The sequence below is a fragment of the Oncorhynchus kisutch genome, linkage group LG2, assembly GCF_002021735.2.
Source record: "Oncorhynchus kisutch isolate 150728-3 linkage group LG2, Okis_V2, whole genome shotgun sequence".
Lineage (NCBI taxonomy): Eukaryota > Metazoa > Chordata > Actinopteri > Salmoniformes > Salmonidae > Oncorhynchus > Oncorhynchus kisutch.
Window position 1 is genome coordinate 39,529,150 of NC_034175.2, and position 22,022 is coordinate 39,551,171.

General features: G+C 42.5%; 1 protein-coding gene across 1 annotated transcript; it reads left to right on the forward strand.

Annotated features, from left to right (window-relative positions):
- Nucleotides 1-217: 217 nt before the first annotated feature.
- LOC109902431 (solute carrier family 40 member 1) lies at nucleotides 218-16,632 on the forward strand. Its single transcript, XM_020498778.2, has 8 exons — nucleotides 218-519; nucleotides 668-735; nucleotides 6,734-6,893; nucleotides 7,199-7,314; nucleotides 9,289-9,415; nucleotides 10,199-10,444; nucleotides 10,669-11,313; nucleotides 11,604-16,632. The coding sequence occupies exons 1-8, from the start codon at nucleotides 486-488 to the stop codon at nucleotides 11,924-11,926; spliced, it is 1,719 nt and encodes a 572-aa protein (XP_020354367.1). The 5' UTR covers nucleotides 218-485; the 3' UTR covers nucleotides 11,927-16,632.
- The last annotated feature ends 5,390 nt before the right edge of the window (nucleotides 16,633-22,022 follow it).

Sequence of the window (22,022 nt, forward strand, 5' to 3'; positions counted from 1 at the left end):
CCAGATATAAGCAGTTATTATAGAATGAATAACATTCTAACAACCACCAAAACCATGGATAATGTCAGATCTATTGCAACAATGCATCGTAAATAATAGTTCGCCACAAGAACTTTGTTTTGTTTGTTTTGCATGCATCTGTATAGGCTGTGAGGCTCGAGTCATGTGACTGTGACGTATTCCTTCGGGCCACTGTATATTGACCAGTGACAAACGCTGTTGGCAGTGCAGAAAAGACGAGAGAAGGTTGCTGGAGCTGTTCGGGAGATTTTATTGTTTTGCATTTGAACTAAAAAAAGGATTTTCGGCTAAGATATTTGTTTCCAACTTCAGCTACAGTGATAGCTAAGTTTGGAAAGGAGAAAGGGGAGCTTTGGCGTGCGTTTACCGACATTTTTATGCACAGTGTCTCCCATCGATAGCATTGCTTTACGAAGATAAATACATATTGGGCAAACGTTAATTATTTCCGGAAAAGTATTACAATGGATAACGCTGGATCTAAGAAACGTTGCTGTGGTAGGTCAATTTGACGTTTTCAGTTATTTTACAAGGACTCATTTAAACGGCATATTTGATCAATAAATTATGGCTGCCGATCTATTGACCACACAGGTGGCCATATGATATCAATAACAACGAATCGTAAACATTATTTTCCTTGCAGAATCGGTCCAAGAGTTCTTCACATCACCAAAGTTCCTTATTTACCTGGGACATGGCCTCTCGACATGGGTAAGTGAAACGAAGCCAAGAGAAACCATTTAAAGTATAATAAGGAGTAGGTAGGCCATCACCTTATTGCTCATGGTGGAGGGCCATTTGACAAAATATTTTAGCCTTTTTATGTTTAAGAATAGGTACACAATTGAAGGCGCTATAGGCTATTTCTCATCCAGTGGAGCGCATCTTGCGCGCGCTTAGTCTGGTTTGACAAGAATTGTTGATTAAAAAATGGTTGATCGGTAGACCCATGGATGGTTCGATATAGTGTGTAATATTCTATGTATACAATAGTTATTCTGTTATGGTATTTGTAAATAAGGTGCATGCGTTTGTTTAGGTAATGTTTATTTTGTGTAACAGTCCTTGGCAGTAGACCGTTATTAATTTATAAAGGGTATGATCACTTTATGCTCAGTAGCAAGGTCGGCATGATGGGCGAGCTTAGGGGGCCCTACCGTACCTCCTTGTCCATCTAGATAAAACATTCAATATTCATAATTTATTTGAGAAGATGCGCACCGACACAAAGACGCATCTGAGCGAGCGAAACAGGGCTCATCTGTCTCAGTATGTGTAACCCCAGCCTGGTCTGATAGACTAAACACAACATAGTACATGTAAATACATCTCATACGAAACGTAACATATCTTACTGAATGGAGTGTCTTGGATTTACGTACAAAATAATACGAAATGCTCTGAGAACAGCTTGGTATCTGATGCTGTCTGGACAAAAAGAGTATGGCATGTCATACTTATTTTTGTCCAGACAGCATCAGATACATTGGCTACACATAGGTTACACAGAGGGGAGCTGTTTCACTCGCTCGGATGCTTTCTTCGGTGACAGTTTCAGCCACTTGCGAATTGAACAGGGATGTAATGCTGCCTTTGCGCGGGGAGCAGGGCAGCCGTGGTCCCTGAATTTTTTATACATTTTTAATCAATTTGAGAATACACAGACCTGGTAAAAATACTTCTGGAGAATTAATTCAGATACATTCTAAATATATTACATTTACACTGAACAAAAATATAAACGCAACAATTAAAATTATGTTACTGACTTATAGTTCATATAATGAAATCAGTCAATTGAAATAAATTCATTAGGCCCTATTCTATGGATTTCATATGACTCGGGAGCCAGGCCCAGCCATTCAGAGTGTGTTTTTCCCCCACAAAAGGGCTTTATTACAGACAGAAATACTCCTCAGTTTCATCGGGTGTCTAGGTGGTTGATCTCAAACGATCCCGCAGGTGAATAAGCCAGATGTGGAGGTCCTAAGCTGGCGTGGTTACATGTGGTTTGTGGTCGAGGCCGGTTGGACGTACTACTAAATTCTCTAAAATGATGTTGGAGGCGGCATATGGTACAGAAATTAACGTACATTTCTCTGGCAGTAGCTCTGGTGGACATTCCTGCAGTCAGCATGCCAATTGCACGCTCCCTCAACTTGGGACATCTGTGGCATTGTGTTGTGTAACAAAACTGCACATTTTAGTGTCCTTTTAAGGTGCACCAGTGTAATGATCATGCTGTTTAATCAGTTTCTTGATATGCCACACTTGTCAGGTGGATGGATTATCTTGGCAAATGAGAAATGTTTGCTAACAGGGATGTAAACACATTTTTGCTCAACATTTGAGATAAATATTTTTTTTTTGTGGATGGAAAATTATGGGATCTTTTATTTCAGCTCATGAAACATGGGACCAACACTTTACATGTTCTGTTCAGTATAATTACCAAAATAATTCCACGAAAACTTGACCACTTCGAGCTGTAACAAAAACAGCCACAGACAACAAAAAAACTACCAGGGGTTGCTAAACCGTCTGTCCTCAAAACAGTTTGGGCTCGTGTATGACGCACTTGAACTCGCCCTGCTGTCTGTGTGCTGAGTTTACAGAAACGTACCACCTCTAATGCATATGCAGACAAACTGATCCACCGACGAAATCAAGGATCCAAATTCACAGTGCCTGCCTTGATGTTCATAAAACTCCACGGACCCACTCTTGCGCAGTGGGACCCAAAAGGATATGGGACCACTTGGTTATGGTGCTGTCCTTTCAGCACCATGATTTGACGCACACTCAAATTGCTTAAAATAAGTAGTAGTCCAACTCATCACTTATTATTATTATTATTATTATTACAAATGGAAGACTTTTACTTCTCACATTGGTGTGTGCTTAGTAAAGCTAGATCAAAGCTGAGTCAATGTCTCGCAAGATCACATGATGAATTAGTATTTTACATAACATAACTAAATATAATAGCATATACTGTAACCTAGTAGGCCAATATGTTACAACCAAAAACACATCCCTCATCATTTCTTATCCGAAGCTGAATAGTACATTTTTTCCCCCTCATTCGGCCAAAACTCATCAGCGCGCCTCACTTAGGCATTAAATATATGCTTTGATAGAAACAAAATAATCCTACATTTGACATTTTAGTCATTTAGCAGACCCTCTTATCCAGAACAACTTAGAGTTAGTGCATTTATCTTAAGATAGCTAGGTGGGACTACCATATATCTCAGTCAAAGGAAGTACATTTTTTCTCAATAAAGTAACTATCAACAAATTCAGTGCTAGTAGGGGGGAAAAGAGTCAAGTGCACGTGATAGTTCACGAAAGGGGGTGGGAGGTGCGAGGTGGGGGTGCTGTGGGATTATTTAATGTATTCTTTGAAGAGGTAGGGTTTCAGATGGGTTCAGAAGATGGGCAGGGACTCTACTGTCCTAGCTTTAGGGGGAAGCTGGTTCCACCATTGGGGTGCCAGGACAGAGAAGAGCTTTGACTGGGCTGGGCAGGAGCTTCCCTCCTGTAGGGATGGGAGGGCCAAGAGACCTGAGGTGGCAGAGCTGAGTACTCAGGTTGGAGTGTAGGGTTTGAGCATAGCAGTTGCTCTTGCTGCTCGGTAGACAAGTACCATGGTCTTGTAGTGGATGTGAGCTTCGACTGGAAGCCATTGGAGTGTGCAGAGGAGCGGGGTGACATGGGAGAACTTGGGAAGGTTGAGCACCAGGCGGGCTGCAGCGTTCTGATAAATTGCAGGTGTTTGATGGCACAAGCAGAGGGAGTCCAGCCACAGACGAGGTGCACTAGTCCAGACGGGAGATGACAAGTGTCTGGATTAGGATCTGTGCCTCTTTCTGTGTGAGGTAGGGTCGTACTCTACTGATGTTGTAGAGCATGGACCTGCAGGAGTGAGTCACTACTTTGATGTTTGCAGAGAATGACAGGGTGTTGTCCAGGGTCACGCCAAGGTTCTTTGCGCTCTGGGAGGGGACACTGTCGAGTTGATGGATTGTTCTTGGAGCGGGCAGGCCTTTCCCTTGTCGAGGTTGAGCCTGAGGTGGTGGGCCGACATCCAAGCTGAGATATCTGCCAGGCACGCAGAGATGCGTGTCGCTACCTGGGTGTCGGAAGGGGGCGAAGGAGAAAAGTAATTGAATGCCATCCGCATAGCAATGATAGCAGAGACAGTGTGAGGATATAATGGAGCCGAGTGACTTGGTGTATAGGGGAAGAGGAGAGGGCCTAGAACCGAGCCCAGGGGGACACCAGTAGTGAGACCACGTGATGCAGACTAGGGTTGGGCGGTATCTAGATTTTCATATCGTCATACCTTCCTTCTCTCATACCGGGATATAGGGTAATCCAGGCTTAGTAGACAATGGGGCGCCAAAAAAAGGCCATTGGGCGTCTATTGCCAAAATGCTTACAAAATTAGCACAAGTAAGGCACATTTCCATGGAGGCTGCTCGCGAAATATGCTAACAAGCGCAAACAAAAATTAACAAATTGCAGAGACAGGCAATCCAGCTCATAAAGTTATACATTTATACAGCCAAATGTCATTTTTGGTGAGTTTGGACATTTCCAAGCAAATGCGAATGATAGACATTGTGTAAATGAAAAGTATTGACACATGCTTGTCTGAAGGAAGAACAGTACTGGCTCAGGAGCAGCATGTGTAGGCTACACGCTGTGTCTGTGTGGAGCTGGAGTCAGTTTTTCAAGGAGGAAAAAAGATAAAACACAATAAATATCTTGCTGCGTTTTGTAAATGCAGATGTAAAATGCTTCCTATTGTAATTTTGGCATCCGACTCATTTTGTGCTTCAGTTGCACTTCTCCACTTGGATGAGAATTAACGAACAAGCATTCTTTTCTCAGTGTAGCCAGAAAACTTTTCGCCAATAAAATGCTAGATTAACCTTCCGCAAAACATTAGGAAATGTAGCTGGCTACATTCTTTCTATGATGAACATTAGAAATATGATGGCCATGAATTTTTTTTGCTAAAAAAACCTTGCTTATTCTTTGTAAACTAGTTTACCTGTGGCTGCCATCCATATAGCGTTGCACTTCAGAAAATGAAGCTATTTTCTGCCGAATGCATTGCACCAAGGTATATTCTGTGAAGGAAATCTATAGTTGCACGTCATCTCTATTGAAGGATAAATAACACTGTTGACTTTCCTTATAAAATGCAACCCCTGTCAATACACCGCTGGACTCACCTGCTGCCTTCTTTCATCCGCTGTACAAACACGTGACTGGCTCAAGTGTTCTGGGGAACTACAGTAAGCTTCATAATGTAAAATAATGTGACAGGTGAAATGAAGAATGCGATCTGCAGGTATTGAAAAACCATCCCGTGGCTATTTACAAATACTCCAGTATACAGCATACTGCCCAAGCCTAGTACAGAAACAGATCCTCTACACGTCACCTGGTAGGACTGGCCTGCCAAGTAGGATGCAATCCAAGAGTGTGCAGAGCCTGGGACGCCCAGCCCTGAGAGAGTGGAGAGGAGGAACTAATGGTTCACAGTGTCAAAGGCAGCGGCTAGATCTAGGAGGATGAGAACAGAGGAGTGAGAGTCAGCTTTGGCAGTGCGGAGAGCCTCTGTGACACAGAGAAGAGCAGTCTCGGCTGAGTGACCCGTCTCGAAGCCTAACTGGTTAGGGTCAAGAAGATTGTTCTGAGAGAGAGAGATAGCGAGAGAGTTGATCAGAGACAGCACACTCAAGTGTTTTGGAAAGAAAAGAAAGAAGGGATACCAGTCTGTCGTTTTTTAAGCGGTCAAGGTGTGCGATAGTTCTGTGCCAGTAGGGCCAGTGGAAACAATAAGCTGAGTGAATGAGGCCTGGATGTCGTCAACCTACTTTTCAAAGTGGTTGATAAAGGTGTCCGCAGAGAGGAAGGAATGAGGGGGAGGGGTGGAGGATTAAGGAGGGAGGAGAAGTTGGAAAAGAGTTTCCTAGGGTTAGCGGTAGAAGCTTGACATTTAGAGTGACAGAAAGTGGCTTTAGCAGATACAGAGGAAGGCCTACAAGAGAGGCTAACATTTTGTTAACACCATCTGCTTTCATTCGCTCACAAAACAGTCATTCAAGAAGATCTAAATGCATATTCCCATGAAACTGAAGTGATTGGCATGCAGTTTGGACATTTCACCGGTAAAACGTGAAGAATTACCCTTCTCAATTGACAGTGATGACTGATGACGGCCTATTTTAAAGTTAGGTAGGCTATGCCTAACTTGGTGTTTGAGGGTATTAAAAATATAAACATTTTCTTGAGATAATATGTGTGGGCATAGGCAGACGTTGCAATTGGAGGATGCATTTTATGCATAGGCCTATTCTACAATGATATTCAATAGGCTACACCTGTCGATACAAACTCTGATAGTGAAATTATGAAGTCTTTTTAAAAAAGTGTTCTTGCCACATTTAAAATGTAATATCGTTTTACAATTAAATGACATGTATTTACTATAAAAATACAAATAAATGTTTTAAATGCGCCCCCTACTGAAATCAAATGTCCATCCAACTGATTCCTTCTGGGGTCGGCCCTGCTTAGTAGTAGACAAGGATCATGTTTCTGCAAGCATTATTCATCGGCTATAGCCTAGTGTGCAGTGCATTTTAACAGCTGGCTGAAACAACAAAAGTTAACATGCATGTCTTTGTAGGGCGATCGTATGTGGAACTTCGCTGTAGCCGTATTTCTGGTGGGGCTGTATGGCAACAGCCTCCTGCTCACGGCTGTGTATGGACTGGTGGTGGCAGGGTCAGTGCTGCTCCTTGGAGCCATTATCGGTGACTGGGTTGACAAAAACCCAAGACTCAAAGGTATGCAGCCATAATTAGACCAAGTCTAAAGTTAGTGTTTCTGAACAGAACTGAATACATTGAACAGGAATGAACAATATACATTGTCAAAACATTACTTGATCATTCATTTTAAATGTTTGGGATTAGAATTTTTGGGGAATGTGTTAATTTAGATGGCAATTGGCATAATTCTCTATTCGAGACCATTCGAAGAACACATTGTGTCTTGAGGGAAATCTCCAATTGAGTGATTTACTCAGACATAAATAAACTGTTTGTGACCACCAACCCTATGTCTCTAATGCTTATCCTCTCATTTATAGTGGCCCAGACTTCGCTGGTTGTCCAGAATTTTTCTGTCATACTATGTGGGATCCTCTTGATGGTGGTTTTCCAGTTCAAAGAACAGATTGCAGAGTTATACAATGGATGGATTCTGGTAAGATTGCATTTCCTAGACTTTTCATACGGTCATGATCCTTAAGTGGTCATTTGCAGCGAAAGCATTTACCCGTTTGACAAGTACAACGTTCTATCCTAAGTCTACTATGATGTGAAATCCAGTGTGTCATTTCAACAACCTTTACATATCATTTGAGCTTCTGGACAGTAGCCTAGCCTACACATTGAACAAGGTAACAGTAAACATGTCGTCCCCCATGAATAATGCAGCGCCCCCTCCTTGGGCCAATTAGTCATATTATTCAAATTTACGTTACGTGGATTAATGCGAAAGAGGGGAAAAAACATGGTCAACATCAGACTGGCTGTATTTCTGTATAAGTTATATCTCTTGAAAACTTGATTGCTGACATGCAAAGCATTTTGGGACTCTATCAACAATGGACTAATGAAATAAATACCAAAATAGTTTTCTTTTAATTGTCAACTGTATCTGTATGGAATTACAGTGCCTATATATATATATAGTCTACACACACTTTAAAAATGTGCACCTTTTTGTGAATGGGCAGAGCTTAAAGAGCCTTATGGGAGACTTGTTTCTCATGAGGAGATGCATGTATGTACAAATTGTTTTCTATAGAAACTGACGGTCCTTTTATTAAAAAAATTAAATAAATGTACATTCTGCCAACAGAGTAAATAGACCAGTAGCTTACATAAAATATTTGACAGTTTAGGTAGGCTACGGTGTTGGTGAGCATTAGGAGCGCAACATCATTGTACTGTTTAATCTCAGAGCCTACACCAAGGCAGAGCAAAGAAACCCACTAATCTATTGATAAATAAAAAATGTAACAACAATTTGTCTTTTGCATAGAATTGTGGGCTGTAGCATTCATTCGCACACCGTTGTACGACCTGTCTGATTTATAACGGGAAACATACGTATGTCATGCGCCAAATTTGTAAATCTCAATTAAAAAAAAATTGGTACGCAGACTTCTCAGAAGTTGTTCAAAGTTTGGTGGGGGACAAAAAGACTCAATTTGCAGGAAATGTAATGGGCTCAGCTTATAGGTCCTTATGGGAAATGTGTTGCTCATTAGGAGATGCATATATGCACAGAATGTCATGACTGTTGCTCAAACGGGACAGGAGATATGCTTGTTCAAAGTTAGGAATATCCATTGATTACTATAGAGACTGATCCATAGCCCCCCCCCCCCCCCCCCACCCACCCACCCCAACCCACCCCCCACCCACCCACCCACCCACACAGGCAGGCTAGTGTCCTGCACGAGTTGCTAAATCAAATCAAGGAAAAACCTTTTGATTATTAAGATTATGCAAGGATTTGGCGGGAAACATGTTTGGCTTCTTGTAGAGGCTCTTTCTTTTGGTGAAATATGTAGACACAAATGAGCGGATTTCATTTATATTCTACAGCGAGACTTTGTCCCACGGAAGAAAAACTGTGCCTTGTTTTTATGGTCGATAGAAGAAGACTGTTGCAATAGCGAATGTTACAATCTGCTGGCTGCTACACTATCAGGATCATGAACAAAGTGTCTATCACGTGGTGTAGTCAGTGTATTGTGGGACAAATCGTGCATTTGTGAAGGGGCCTTTGGATTTTAAGGGGGAGTGGGGGCTGTGAGTTTTCTGGAGGTGCTGGTGAAACAGGAGATTGAGTGTCTTGTTCACGACTGTGTAGTCAGCAGGTTATTCTAGGGCCGTCATGTGAGGGAGAGAAATGCTGCCTGGCCAGTTGAGCCAGTCCATCTCTATTCCCCTGGTCAGAACAGCTGCAATTATAATGTACACAACAAAAACAAAAAACAAACAGCAGGCCTGTTTATTTCAGTCTCACGCTGGATTATGGCTGTAAACTGTTTCTAGATTAAATTATATGTTGAGGCCAACATTTTCATTGTATAAAGTACATTTGTACACGTTTTTTTTTTTTTTACCAAAGCAAACAAAAATGTATAGTTTTCTTGGTTTTCAGACATGCTGCTATATCCTGGTCATCTCCATAGCCAACATTGCTAATTTGGCCAGTACTGCCATGGCAATTACCATCCAGAGAGACTGGGTGGTGGTTGTGGCTGGACAGGACAGCAGCAAGCTCGCAGGTGAGTCTCCATGGGAAACTGGCCCTAAATCAATAGAGCTCATGTGAACGGACCTTTATCGTCTTGCAGTGGCGTGACCTTTGAACCCAATCACAGCTAAATCACTCATTTTTCTTTTAGAACTGTCCATTTCACCTTGGTTCACTAACGCTATGAATCAGATTTTTTTTACAGTAAAAATGCAACACTTCCGCACAGATAATCTCAAAGGAATGTGGCCATACACGCCATAAAGACTAACAGTTCATGAATGACCAGAACTGTGTGCTACATGTTGCTTGTCTGCACTAATGAAGTCAATTAACCGGAAGTGTATAACCTTCAGGAAACCTATAAAAATCCCTGACATTAATTAGTGGAAAAACCATCAAATAAGACTTTGGCTGTGTCCTATCATGTCACAGTCACTTAAAGCAGCTTCTCTACTTAAATCTGTCAATCAAGTCCTTTCAGATAAGGTTGTAAGGAAAGCAGATACAAATTAGAAGCCATGTTTGACTCCATGAACTTCTCCTGTCAGCAAATATTGTAATTCAGGGGAACGTGTAACTTAAGACAGGGTTAGGGTTGGGCGGTATCCAGATACTGTTCCTGCACCATACCTTTGGGATGCCCCAAACCCCCAAAAATGTTATGATTACTTTTCACAGTATTGAAAATCATACCGTCTATATTTAAAAATACCCTGGTATACGGTATACCACCCAAGCTTAGACAGGGTAAAGTAAAATATGAATTTATGTTTCCTGTGGACAATAATGTAATTATGCTCTTCTTTAATAGACATGAACGCCACAGTGCGGATCATCGACCAGCTGACCAACATCCTAGCACCCATGTTGGTGGGTCAGATCATGTCTTTTGGCTCAAACTTCATTGGTTGCGGCTTTATTGCGGGCTGGAACCTGTGCTCTATGTGCCTTGAGTACGGTCTGCTATGGAAGGTCTACCAGAAAACCCCGGCACTGGCCTTGAAGGCTGGCAAAAAAGAGGATGACCAGGAACTGAAACAACTTAACTTCCCGAAAGGTATGTTCTGGCCCTCAATGAACATCACTAACAGACATGTCTTAATGTCAATGAACATAAGTGTTGTAAGATCATTTTTGTCAAATATACATCTGTTGTTGAGGTGGTTAGTTGGGCTGGCCCTCCCTTAGAGAAATACAAAATTATGAGATCTATCTGTGTACGGTCTTGTGGCCCCAAAACAGTCAATCATGTATGTCTGTTCTTCCTCCTGTGGTCTGTAGAGCTAGAAAACGGCAAGGGCACAGTAGAGGGCTCCCAGCTCATGAACGAGATGGCTGTCGTCGAGGCCGACTCTCCCAAGAAGACGAGCTGCTGCTACCAGATAACAGAGCCCCTGCGCACCATCCGCGACGGCTGGGTGGCCTACTACAACCAGTCCATCTTCTTCGCAGGCATGTCGCTGTCCTTCCTCTACATGACGGTGCTGGGATTTGACTGCATCACCACGGGCTACGCCTACACCCAGGGCCTCAACGGCTCTGTGCTTAGCCTGCTGATGGGTGCCTCAGCCGTGTCAGGCATCTGTGGCACGGTGGCCTTCACCTGGGTTCGGAAGAAGTGTGGCCTAATCCGCACAGGCTTCATCTCGGGTGTGGTGCAACTCTCCTGCCTAGTTCTGTGCGTGGCGTCCGTCTTCGCACCGGGCAGCCCCTTCGACCTCAGCATTTCGCCCTTTCAGGACATCTACAGCCACCTGACCGGAGACAGCGGCAACTTACCAGAGGCCGACCATCCGGCTAGCATGCTGAACATCGATGGTCTGCTGGTCAACGGTTCGACTGCACTGCCCGCTGAAGAACTGCCGCCTCTGCAGTCCTACCTGTCAGTCAGCCTGCTGTTTGCAGGGGTTATTGCTGCTAGAATTGGTGAGTAACTCAAAAGTCCACACTGGGAAAAGTGCTTGATGAGTGCTGCTATGTCATGTGTTAACAGTTGGCGTATGAACTTTGTTGTATAAAAGGCACGCACCACTTGGAGGGAAGTTGGCTGCAGATCCGGTGTTAATGTCTCCACAGAGCAATATTGTCAACCTTTGATTCCAATATCAGCTGATAATTACAGTCATAGCGGTGATTTCCTGTTCCTATATCATTTTTATGTGGTCGTTTAAATGCCATTCTAAATGACTGCTGTGCTGCTGTTTTCCCCTCTGCAGGTCTATGGTCCTTTGACTTAACCGTGACCCAGCTCATCCAAGAGAATGTGATCGAGTCGGAGAGGGGGGTGATTAATGGTGTCCAGAACTCCATGAACTACCTCCTGGACCTGTTGCACTTTATCATGGTGATTCTGGCGCCCAACCCTGAGGCATTTGGCCTTCTCGTCATCCTCTCCGTCTCCTTCGTGGCCATGGGCCACATCATGTACTTCAGGTTTGCCTTCAAGAGCCTCGGGCGGCGCCTCTTCCTCTGCTGCTCGCCAGAGCAGAAGGCCCAGGCCCTCCCGGACTCTCCCTCCTCGCTTCCCACCACCGTGTAGCCCATTAAAGAGACGCTGTCCCTGCTAATAGCTCTACCTGCAGCCTGCAGTACACACTATTGTCCACTCCTCTTCCTGCCCGCTAGCTATCAACCTAAACATGCTTGCGTCTAGCCCCCACAGTGCCTAACCCTAGCATGTGCTGTCCTTTGCCATTGTGATATAGCATTAGCCGTTTTGCGGAAGGGGGAAGAGTAGTGCAGCCTCAGACACAGAGAAGCAACCCCTCACAGACAAAAAGCTCAGCTTGAATGAGGCCTTATAGAGAGGTGTCAAAAAATAAACATCACTTCTCCCTACTTCCAATATTTCAATCTAGCTGTCTTGTAATTCAAGGGGCTGCAGCTAGAGCTACAGAAAATGAGGGAGGAAAAATGCAGGTATTGCTTGCAGTTACTACGGTTACAGCCACATACTACTTAAGTATGTTCTGTGGTTCTAGTGGTGTTTGCATCTCATTACAGCTCTGCATCAGCCTCGCAGGATTTTCATTTCCACATTTGTTTCTCAGTAGTTCATTGTTACTATAGCCATTCATGTTAGCATTTGATAAAGTCTCAGTTACTTAAGCTTTAGTAATTGACAATGATTTAAATTACTGGTTTTACCAGTGAGAAACAGGTTCTTACTTATTTTGCTTAACGAGCCTGGGATAAAGTCTCTTTAATACATGGTTATAAGGGTTATGCAAATTATTTATTCAAGGAGTGCAGATACTGATAGATAGATAAATAGACTGAACAAAAATATAAACGCAACATGTAAAGTGTTGGTCCCATGTTTCATGACATGAAAAAAATATCCCAGACATTTTCCATATGCACAAAAATGCACAAATTTGTTTTCATCCCTGTTAGTGAGCCTTTCTCTTTTGCCAAGATAATCCATCCACCTGACAGTTGTGGCATATCAAGAAGCTTATTTAACAGTATGATCATTACACAGGTGCACCTTGTGCTTGGGACAATAAAAGTCCACTCTAAAATGTGCAGTTTTGTCACAACACAATGCCACAGATGTCTCAAGTTTGGAGGGAGTGTGCAATTGCATGTTGACTGCAGGAATGTCCACCAGAGCTGTGTTAATGTTAATTTATCTACCTTAAGCCACCTCCAACGTTGTTTTAGAGATTATGGCAGTACGCCACAACCACAGACCACGTGTAACCATGCCAGCCCAGGACACCCAGATCCGACTTCTTCACTTGCGGGATCGTCCGAGGGGGGAGGTGGGGTGCGGATGAGTATGTCTCTGTAATAAAGCCCTTTTGTGGGAAAAAAAATTCTGATTGGCTGTCTCCCCAGTAGGTTGGCCTGACTCCCAAGTGGGTGGGCCTATGCGGGCCTATGCCCTCACAGGCCCACTCATGGCTGTGCCCCTGCTCAGTTATGTGAAATAAATAGATTAGGGCCTAATCATTTTTTTTATTGACTGATTTCCTTATATGAACTGTAACTCAGCAAAGTCTTTGAAATTGTTGCATGTTGCATTTATATTTTTGTTCTGTATACACACACACACAGAGTACCAGTCAAAAGTTTCGACACAGCTACTCATTTAAGGGTTTTTATTGGTTTTTACTATTTTCTACATTGTAGAATAATAGTGAAGACATCAAAGCTATGAAATAACACATATGGAATCATGTAGTAACCAAAAAGGGTTTTAAAAAATCCAAATATATTTCATATTTGAGACTCTTCAAGTAGCCACCCTTTGCCTTGATGACAGCTTCGCACACTCTTGGCATTCTCTCAACCAGCTTCACCTGGAATGCTTTTCCAACAGTCTTGAAGGAGTTCCCACATATCATGAGCACTTCCTTCACTCATCCCAAACCATCTCAATTGGGTTGAGGTCAGGTGATTGTGGGGGCCAAGTCATCTGATGCAGCACTCCATCACTCTCCTTCTTGGTCAAATAGCCCTTACACAGCCTGGAGGTGTGCTCTGGGTCAATGATAGTCCCACTAAGTGCAAACCAGATGGCATGGCATATTGCTACAGAGTGCTGTGGTAGCCATGCAGGTTAAGTGTGCTTTGAATTCTAAATAAATCACAGACAGTCTCACCAGCTAAGCACCATCACACCTCCTCCATGGTTCACAGTGGGAACCACACATACAGAGATCATCCATTCACCTACTCTGTGTCTCACAAAGACATGGCGGTTGGAACCAAAAATCTCAAATTTGGACTCATCAGACCAAAAGACAGATTTCAACTGGTATCATGTCCATTGCATGTTACTTGAACTCTGTGAAGCATTTATTTGGGCTCCAATCTGAGGTGCAGTTAACTCTAATGAACTTACCCTCTGCAGCAGAGGTAACTCTGGGTCTTCCTTTCCTGTGGTGGTCCTCATGAGAGCTAGTTTCATCATAGCGCTTGATGGTGTTTGCGACTGCTCTTGAAGAAACTTTCAAAGTTCTTTACATTTTCCAGATTGACTGACCTTCATGGCTCAAAGTAATGATGGACAGTCATTTCTTTTTGCCTATTTGAGCTGTTCTTGTCATAATATGGACTTGGTTCTTTAACAAAAAGGGCTATCTTCTGTAATACCACCCCTACCTTGTCACAACACAGCTGATTGGCTATAATTCATTAAGAAGGAAAGACATTCCACAAATTAACTTTTAACAAGGTACACCTGTTAATTGATGACATGGCCTCCACAATCACCCAAACGCAACCCAATTTAGTTAGCTTGAGATGAGTTGGACCGCAGAGTGAACCAAAAGCAGACAACAATTGCTCAGTATATGTGCGAACTCCCTCAAGACTGTTGGAAAAGCATTCCTCATGAAGCTGGTTGAGAGAATGCCAAGTGTGCAAAGCTGTTATCAAGGCGAAGGGTGGCTACTTTGAAGAATCTGAAATATAAAATATATTTTGATTTGTTTGACACTTTTTTGGTTATGACATGATTCCATATGTGTTATTTCATAGTTTTGATGTCTTCACTATTATTCTACAATGTAGAAAATAGTAAAAAATAAAGAAACCCTGGAATGAGTAGGTGTGTCAACTTTTGACTGGTACTGTATATATATACTATTCTCAATGTATCATCAGTATTGTCTCTCAGCCATGGTGGTGCTGATATGCTAGTTATAGCGAACAACTAGAAAACTATGCATTCCCATTAACAATGTTTTCAATGACCAAAGTGGACATTCTTATACAGCTTAAAAGGAAGTGAGGGAAAACCTGTTGTTTTCCCTATGAGCATTCCAATTATTTTTTTGATGTGAAGTGAAAATGAATCTCGTATAGGTAGGCTCATTAACGCTTTTGTAGACACCTCGTGTACAGATGTCTAACCCCCCTTGCAATTGTTATACCTGTAGTTGTTTGTCATCATTGATTTATCTGTCTTCAAAGGTGATTTTTAATCGTGATTGTTACACAGGCACTTTAACTGATTCTACTATGTCCATAATAACGAAAACACCTTCAGGCAGTCCTACTGCATTTTGCACAAGGCCGAGCTGAAGGACTTTGCATTTACTGGCAGGCCCATGATAAAGGGCCATCATTACGCTAATCTTTGCCACAAATGCACACACAGCACAATCCTAAACCCAGACACCAGGTGTGAGCATGGAAAACCATACCACCCTTTTTCCTGTGGGCGGCTTTCAAAATCCTGCCAAGTTTACCTCAGATTTCCTTCTCTCTCCCCCCCTCCCTAAGTCCAGCAGACCTCCCCAACAGTGTTCCTCTGCCACAGTAGAAAGTCATCATGTTCAGGTTGTCTTAGCTGGCCACTAACTGCAATTACACCAACCGTGCTGTAGCCAGGCAAAACTGTCGGTTTGTAGCTCTTGGAGCTCTCCAACACCACTGTGAAGGTTTGCAGAAGCTTTATTTTTAAAACATGCTTCGACTCGATGTCATATGCACAGACTTCATGGTTATTACCTCTGCCCATGAAAAACCATTGCTGACCTGGAGGTGATTTGGTGAGGAAAATATTATGGTTGGAGAGAATAGACACGGCACTTTAAGAGAACAGTGAGGCCTTTCTTTAGCCCTGGGCGGTTGTACTAAAGGCTCCTGTAGGCTGAAGTGGAGTCAGACAGGTCTGCAGGTTTGTGGAACTGCAGCTGGTGTTCTATAGAGAAATGCCAGGAACTGAGCTCAATGTTAATGTTTGGCATGGATTACCCCCCAAAATGTAAAGTAAGCACATTCTTCAGAAGAGAGCCTTTTTCTCAGAACATTTATTCAGGAATATTTCATACAAGGCCATATCTTTTTCATACAAGTAACAATGGCCGCCAATCAATATTCACACTGTACTGGATGTAAAATAATTTGTTTATGACATCAGATTATGTTGTCGTCTTTAAATGTTGGAAGTCTTTTTTTTTGTACAACTTTTTAAAATGTTTTTATATACTAGTGTTAACAGTTGTTGCTAATGGAGAAGTTTTCTGAACAATTTGCTTGTGAAATTGTTCTCTGCCTCGTGTGTAGAAATCAATGCTCTCATGCATAAACCAAGAAAATCATACAACATGCCAATGGACTATACTGTCCATAATCTCCCATCATTGTAAAAATACATTAAAACCATTGTTTGATATAATCTTTGTTTAAATGTAATATGCAAGAATCACTTCACACTCCATGATAGTGGAGGACGTTTATACAGCTTGTTTTGCATGAGCTCTGAATTAAAAAGAAAATGTTTATACATTCTGTCTCATTAGTGTTTTTTTTATGTAATCACAGGAACCCAAGTCATTGTACTGTACAAGAAGATGGCAGTCATTTGGAGAGCCTCCCCCCCCCCCCAGTTGCTATTCACCTGTTCTCTAGCCAGGCCACCACTGTTAAGGGTCACATTCCATAGAGGGGTTAGTCACAATTGTTTTGCCCTAGAAGACTGACTGAGTTGTATGATCTGGACCTGTGTGCTCAGGGGCAAAAGACAAAGAGTGACCTGGTTTCACACAACATGAGTGATAGACTGTGGCCAGTAGGTGTTGGCTGGCTTTCATGGAGTTGTGTCAGCGCTGCCTTTCCCCCAAAATGCTCACAAGCTCTCCAAGAAGCCTGGTTCATTGTAGTGACACTCTCTCCCCCAACAGATTCAAAAGCTCCTCTTATTTTCTTTATATTTCCTGCTAACGGAACACTTGTCATTTTTGTGACCTGTTATACGCCGAGTATACCAACCATTAAGAACACTTGCCTAATATTGACACACTTTGCCTTATTGAACTGGAGGAACAGGAAAAAATGTGACCTCTTTCAGTGCCTAGTCAAGGCTTTAAGAGCATTCTTCCTCTTGAAGAACTGACCTAGGAACCGCAGTGCTTTTGAGAAAGTATTCACACCCTCTTGACTTTTTCCACATTTTGTTGTGTTACAGCCTGAATTTAAAATGGATTAAATTGGGATTGTTGGTCACTGGCCTACACACAACACACCATAATGTCAAACTGGGTTTATGTTTTTAGAATGATTGACTAATTAATGAAAAATGAACATCTTGAAATGTCTTGAGTCGATAAGTATTCAACCCCTTCGTTGTGTCAAAAATAAGTTCAGGAGTAAAAATGTGCTTAACAAGTCACATAAGTTGTATGGACTCACTATGTGTGCAATAATATTGTTTAACATGATTTTTAAATGACAACCTCATCTCTGTACCCCACACATACAATTATCTATAAAGGTCCCATCTGTCGAGCAGTGAACTTCAAACACAGATTCAACCACAACGACCAGAGGTTTTTCAAAACCTTGCAAAGAAGTGAACCTATTGGTAGATGGGTAATAAATAAATAATACATGAAATGTCCCTTTGAGCAAGGTAAAGTTATTAATTACACTTTGGAGGGCGTATCAACACACCCAGTCACAACAAAGATACAGGCATCCTTCCTAAGTCAGTTGCCGGAGAGGAAGGAAACCGCTCAGGGATTTCACCATGAGGCCAATGGTGACTTTAAAACAGTTACTGTACATGGCTGTGTTAGGAAACTGAGGATGGATCAACAACATTGTAGTTACTCCACACTACTAAACTAATTGACAGAGTTAGAAGGAAGCCTGTACAGAATAAAAAATATATTTCTAAACATGCATATTGTTTGCAACAGGGCTCTATAGAAATACTGCAAATCATTTGGCAAAGCAATTACACTTTTTGTGCTTCATACAAATTATGTTTGGGGCAAATCCAATAAAACACATTGAGTACCACTCTACATATTTTCAAGCATAGTGGTGGCATCATGTTATTGGTATGTTTGTAATCGTTAAGGACTGGGGTGTTTTTCAAGATACAAAATAAACTAAACTAATTGGAGCTAAGCACAGTCAAAATTAGAGAACAACCTGGTTTAGTCTGTTTTCTATCAGACAGATGTACCTTTCAGCAGAACAATAACCTAAAACACAAGGCCAAATATACACTGGAGTTGCTTACCAAGATGACAGAGAATGTTCCTGAGTGGCCGAGTTACTGCAGGTTTGAAGCAAGATTTGAAAAAAGTTGTCAAGCGACAATCAACAACCAATTTGACAGAGCTTGAAGAATGTCGAAAAGAATAATGGGCAAATATTGTACTACCCATGTGTGCAAACTCTCAGAGACCTACCCAGAAAGACTCACATCTGTAAATGCTGCCAAAGGTTATTCTAACACTCAGAGTGTGAATATTTACAGTGCATTTGGAAAGTATTCAGACCTCTTGACTTTTTCCACGTTTTATTACGTTACAGCCTTATTCTAAAATGTATTCAAATTGTTTTTTTTCCCTCCTCAGTCTACACAAAATACCACATAATGACAAAAAAAAAAAAAACGCATTTACATACATAATTGGACCCATTAACCAGTACTTTGTTGAAGCACCTTTAGCAGCGATTACAGCCTTGAGTCTTTTTGGGTAGGATGCTAAAAGCTTGGCACACCTGTATTTGGGGAATTTCTCCCATTCTTCTCTGCAGATCCTCTCAAGCTCTGTCAGGGTGGATGGGGAGCGTCACTGCACAGCTATTTTCAGGTCTCTCCAGAGATGTACGATCGGATTCTGGCTGGGCCACTCAAGGACATTCAGAGACTTGTCCCGAAGCAACTCCTGCGTTGTCTTGGCTGTGTGCTAGGGTCTTTGTCCTGTTAGAAGGTGAAGCTTCACCCCAGTCGGAAGTGCGGAGTAGGTTTTCATCAAGGATCTCTTTGTACTTTGCTCGGTTCATCTTTCCCTCGAATCTGACTAGTCTCCCAGTCCCTGCCGCTGAAAAACATCCCCACAGCATGATGCTGCCACCAACATGCTTCACCATAGGTATGGTGCCAGGTTACCTCCAGACGTGACGCTTGACGTGACGCAGGCCAAATAGTTCAATCTTGATTTCATCAGACCAGAGAATCTTGTTTCTCATGGTCTGTCCTTTAGGCAAACTCCAAGCGGGCTGCAATGTGCCTTTTACTGAGGAGTGGCTTCCGTCTGGCCACTCTACCATAAAGGCCCGATTGGTGGAGTTCTGCTAGATGGTTGTCCCATCTCCACAGAGGAACTCTGGAGCAGATTCAGGGTGACCATTGGGTTCTTGGTCACCTCCCCTGACCAAGGCCCTTCTCCTGATTGCTCAGTTTGGCCGGGCAGCCAGCTCTCGGAAGTCTTAGTGGTTCCAAACTTCTTTCATTTAAGAATGGGTGGAGGCCACTGTGTTCTTGGGGACCTTTTTTTTTGCTCGTCATTATGGAGTGTTGTGTGTAGTTTGATTACATACAGTGGGGAGAACAAGTATTTGATACACTGCCTATTTGGCAGGTTTTCCTACTTACAAAGCATGTAGAGGTCTATATTTTTTTTATCATAGGTACACTTCAACTGTGAGAGACTGAATCTAAAACAAAAATCCAGAAAATCACATTGTATGATTCTTAAGTAATGAATTAGCATTTTATTGCATGACATAAGTATTTGATACATCAGAAAAGCAGAACTTAATATTTGGTACAGAAACCTTTGTTTGCAATTACAGAGATCATACGTTTCCTGTAGTTCTTGACCAGGTTTGCACACACTGCAGCAGCGATTTTGGCCCACTCCTCCATACAGACCTTCTCCAGATCCTTCAGGTTTCGGGGCTGTCGCTGGGCAATACGGACTTTCAGCTCCCTCCAAAGATTTTCTATTGGGTTCAGGTCTGGAGACTGGCTAGGCCACTCCAGGACCGTGAGATGCTTCTTACGGAGCCACTCCTTAGTTGCCCTGGCTGTGTGTTTTGGGTCGTTGTCATGCTGGAAGACCCAGCCAAGACCCATCTTCAATGCTCTTACTGAGGGAAGGAGGATGTTGGCCAAGATCTCGCAATACATGGCCCCATCCATCCTCCCCTCAATACAGTGCAGTCGTCCTGTCCCCTTTGCAGAAAAGCATCCCCAAAGAATGATGTTTCACGGTTGGGATGAGGTTCTTGGGGTTGTACTCATTCTTCTTCTTCCTCCAAACACAGAGAATGGAGTTTAGACCAAAAGGCTCTATTTTTGTCTCATCAGACCACATTACCTTTTCCCATTCCTCCTCTGGATCATCCAGATGGTCATTGGCAAACTTCCGACCGGCCTGGACATGCGCTGGCTTGAGAAGGGGGACCTTGCGTGCGCTGCAGGACTTCAATCCATGACGGCATAGTGTGTTACTAATGGTTTTCTTTGAGACTGTGGTCCCAGCTCTCTTCAGGTCATTGACCAGGTCCTGCTGTGTAGTTCTGGGCTGATCCCTCACCTTCCTCATGATCATTGATGCCCCACAAGGTGAGATCCCAGCCTGGTGCAGGTCTACAATTTCATCCCTGATGTCCTTACACCCTGTCTGGTCTTGGCCATTGTGGAGAGGTTGGAGTCTGTTTGATTGAGTGTGTGGACAGGTGTCTTTTATACAGGTAACGAGTTGAGAACAGGAGGGCTTCTTAAAAGAAAAACTAACAGGTCTGTGAGAGCCGGAATTCTTACTGGTTGGTAGGTGATCAAATACTTATGTCATGCAATAAAATGCAAATGAATTACTTAAAAATCATACAATGTGATTTTCTGGATTTTTGTTTTAGATTCCGTCTCTCACGGTTGAAGTGTACCTATGATAAAAATTACAGACCTCTACATGCTTTGTAAGTAGGAAAACCTACAAAATTGGCAGTGTATCAAATACTTGTTCTCCCCACTGTGTATATAAATACCTGTTTATATACATATATATAAATCCATTTTGAATTCAGGCTGTAAATGTAGAATAAGTCAAGGGGTATGAATACTTTCTGAAGTCACCATACATTTACAGTCATTTAGCAGACACTTATGCATAGCAACTTATAGGAGCAATTTAGGTTAAGTGCCATGCTCTAGGGCACAGATTTTTCACAGTCGGCTCGGGGATTGGAACTAGCGACCTTTCTGCTCTTCACTGCTAGGCTACCAAACCCCCAATAACATTTACATCGATTTACAGCCACCCATGACGGCTACATCCATGAATACAGTTGCCAAATACATTTAAAACTCAGTGTTTCACAATTCCTGACATTTAATCCTAGTAAACATTCCCTGTCTTAGGTCAGGTAGGATCACCACCTTATTTTAAGAATGTGAAAATGTCAGAATAATAGTAGAGAGAATTATTTATTTCATCACATTCCCAGTGGGTCAGAAGTTTACATACACTCAATTAGTATTTGGTAGCATTGCCTTTAAGTTGTTTAACTTGGGTCAAACGTTTCGGGTAGCCTTCCACAAGTGTCCCACAATAAGTTGGGTGAATTTTGGCCCATTCCTCCTGACAGAGCTGGTGTAACGGAGTCAGGTTTGTAGGCCTCCTTGCTCGCACATTTTTTTCTCCAGTTCTGCCCACAAATTTCTATAGGATTAAGGTCAGGGCTTTGTGATGGCCACTCCAATACATTGACTTTGTTGTCATTAAGCCATTTTGCCACAACTTTGGGTCATTGTCCATTTGGAAGACCCATTTGGGACCAAGCTTTAACTTCCTGACTGATGTCTTGAGATGTTCCTTCAATATAGCCACATAATTTTCCTACCTCATGATGCCATCTATTTTGTTAAGTGCACC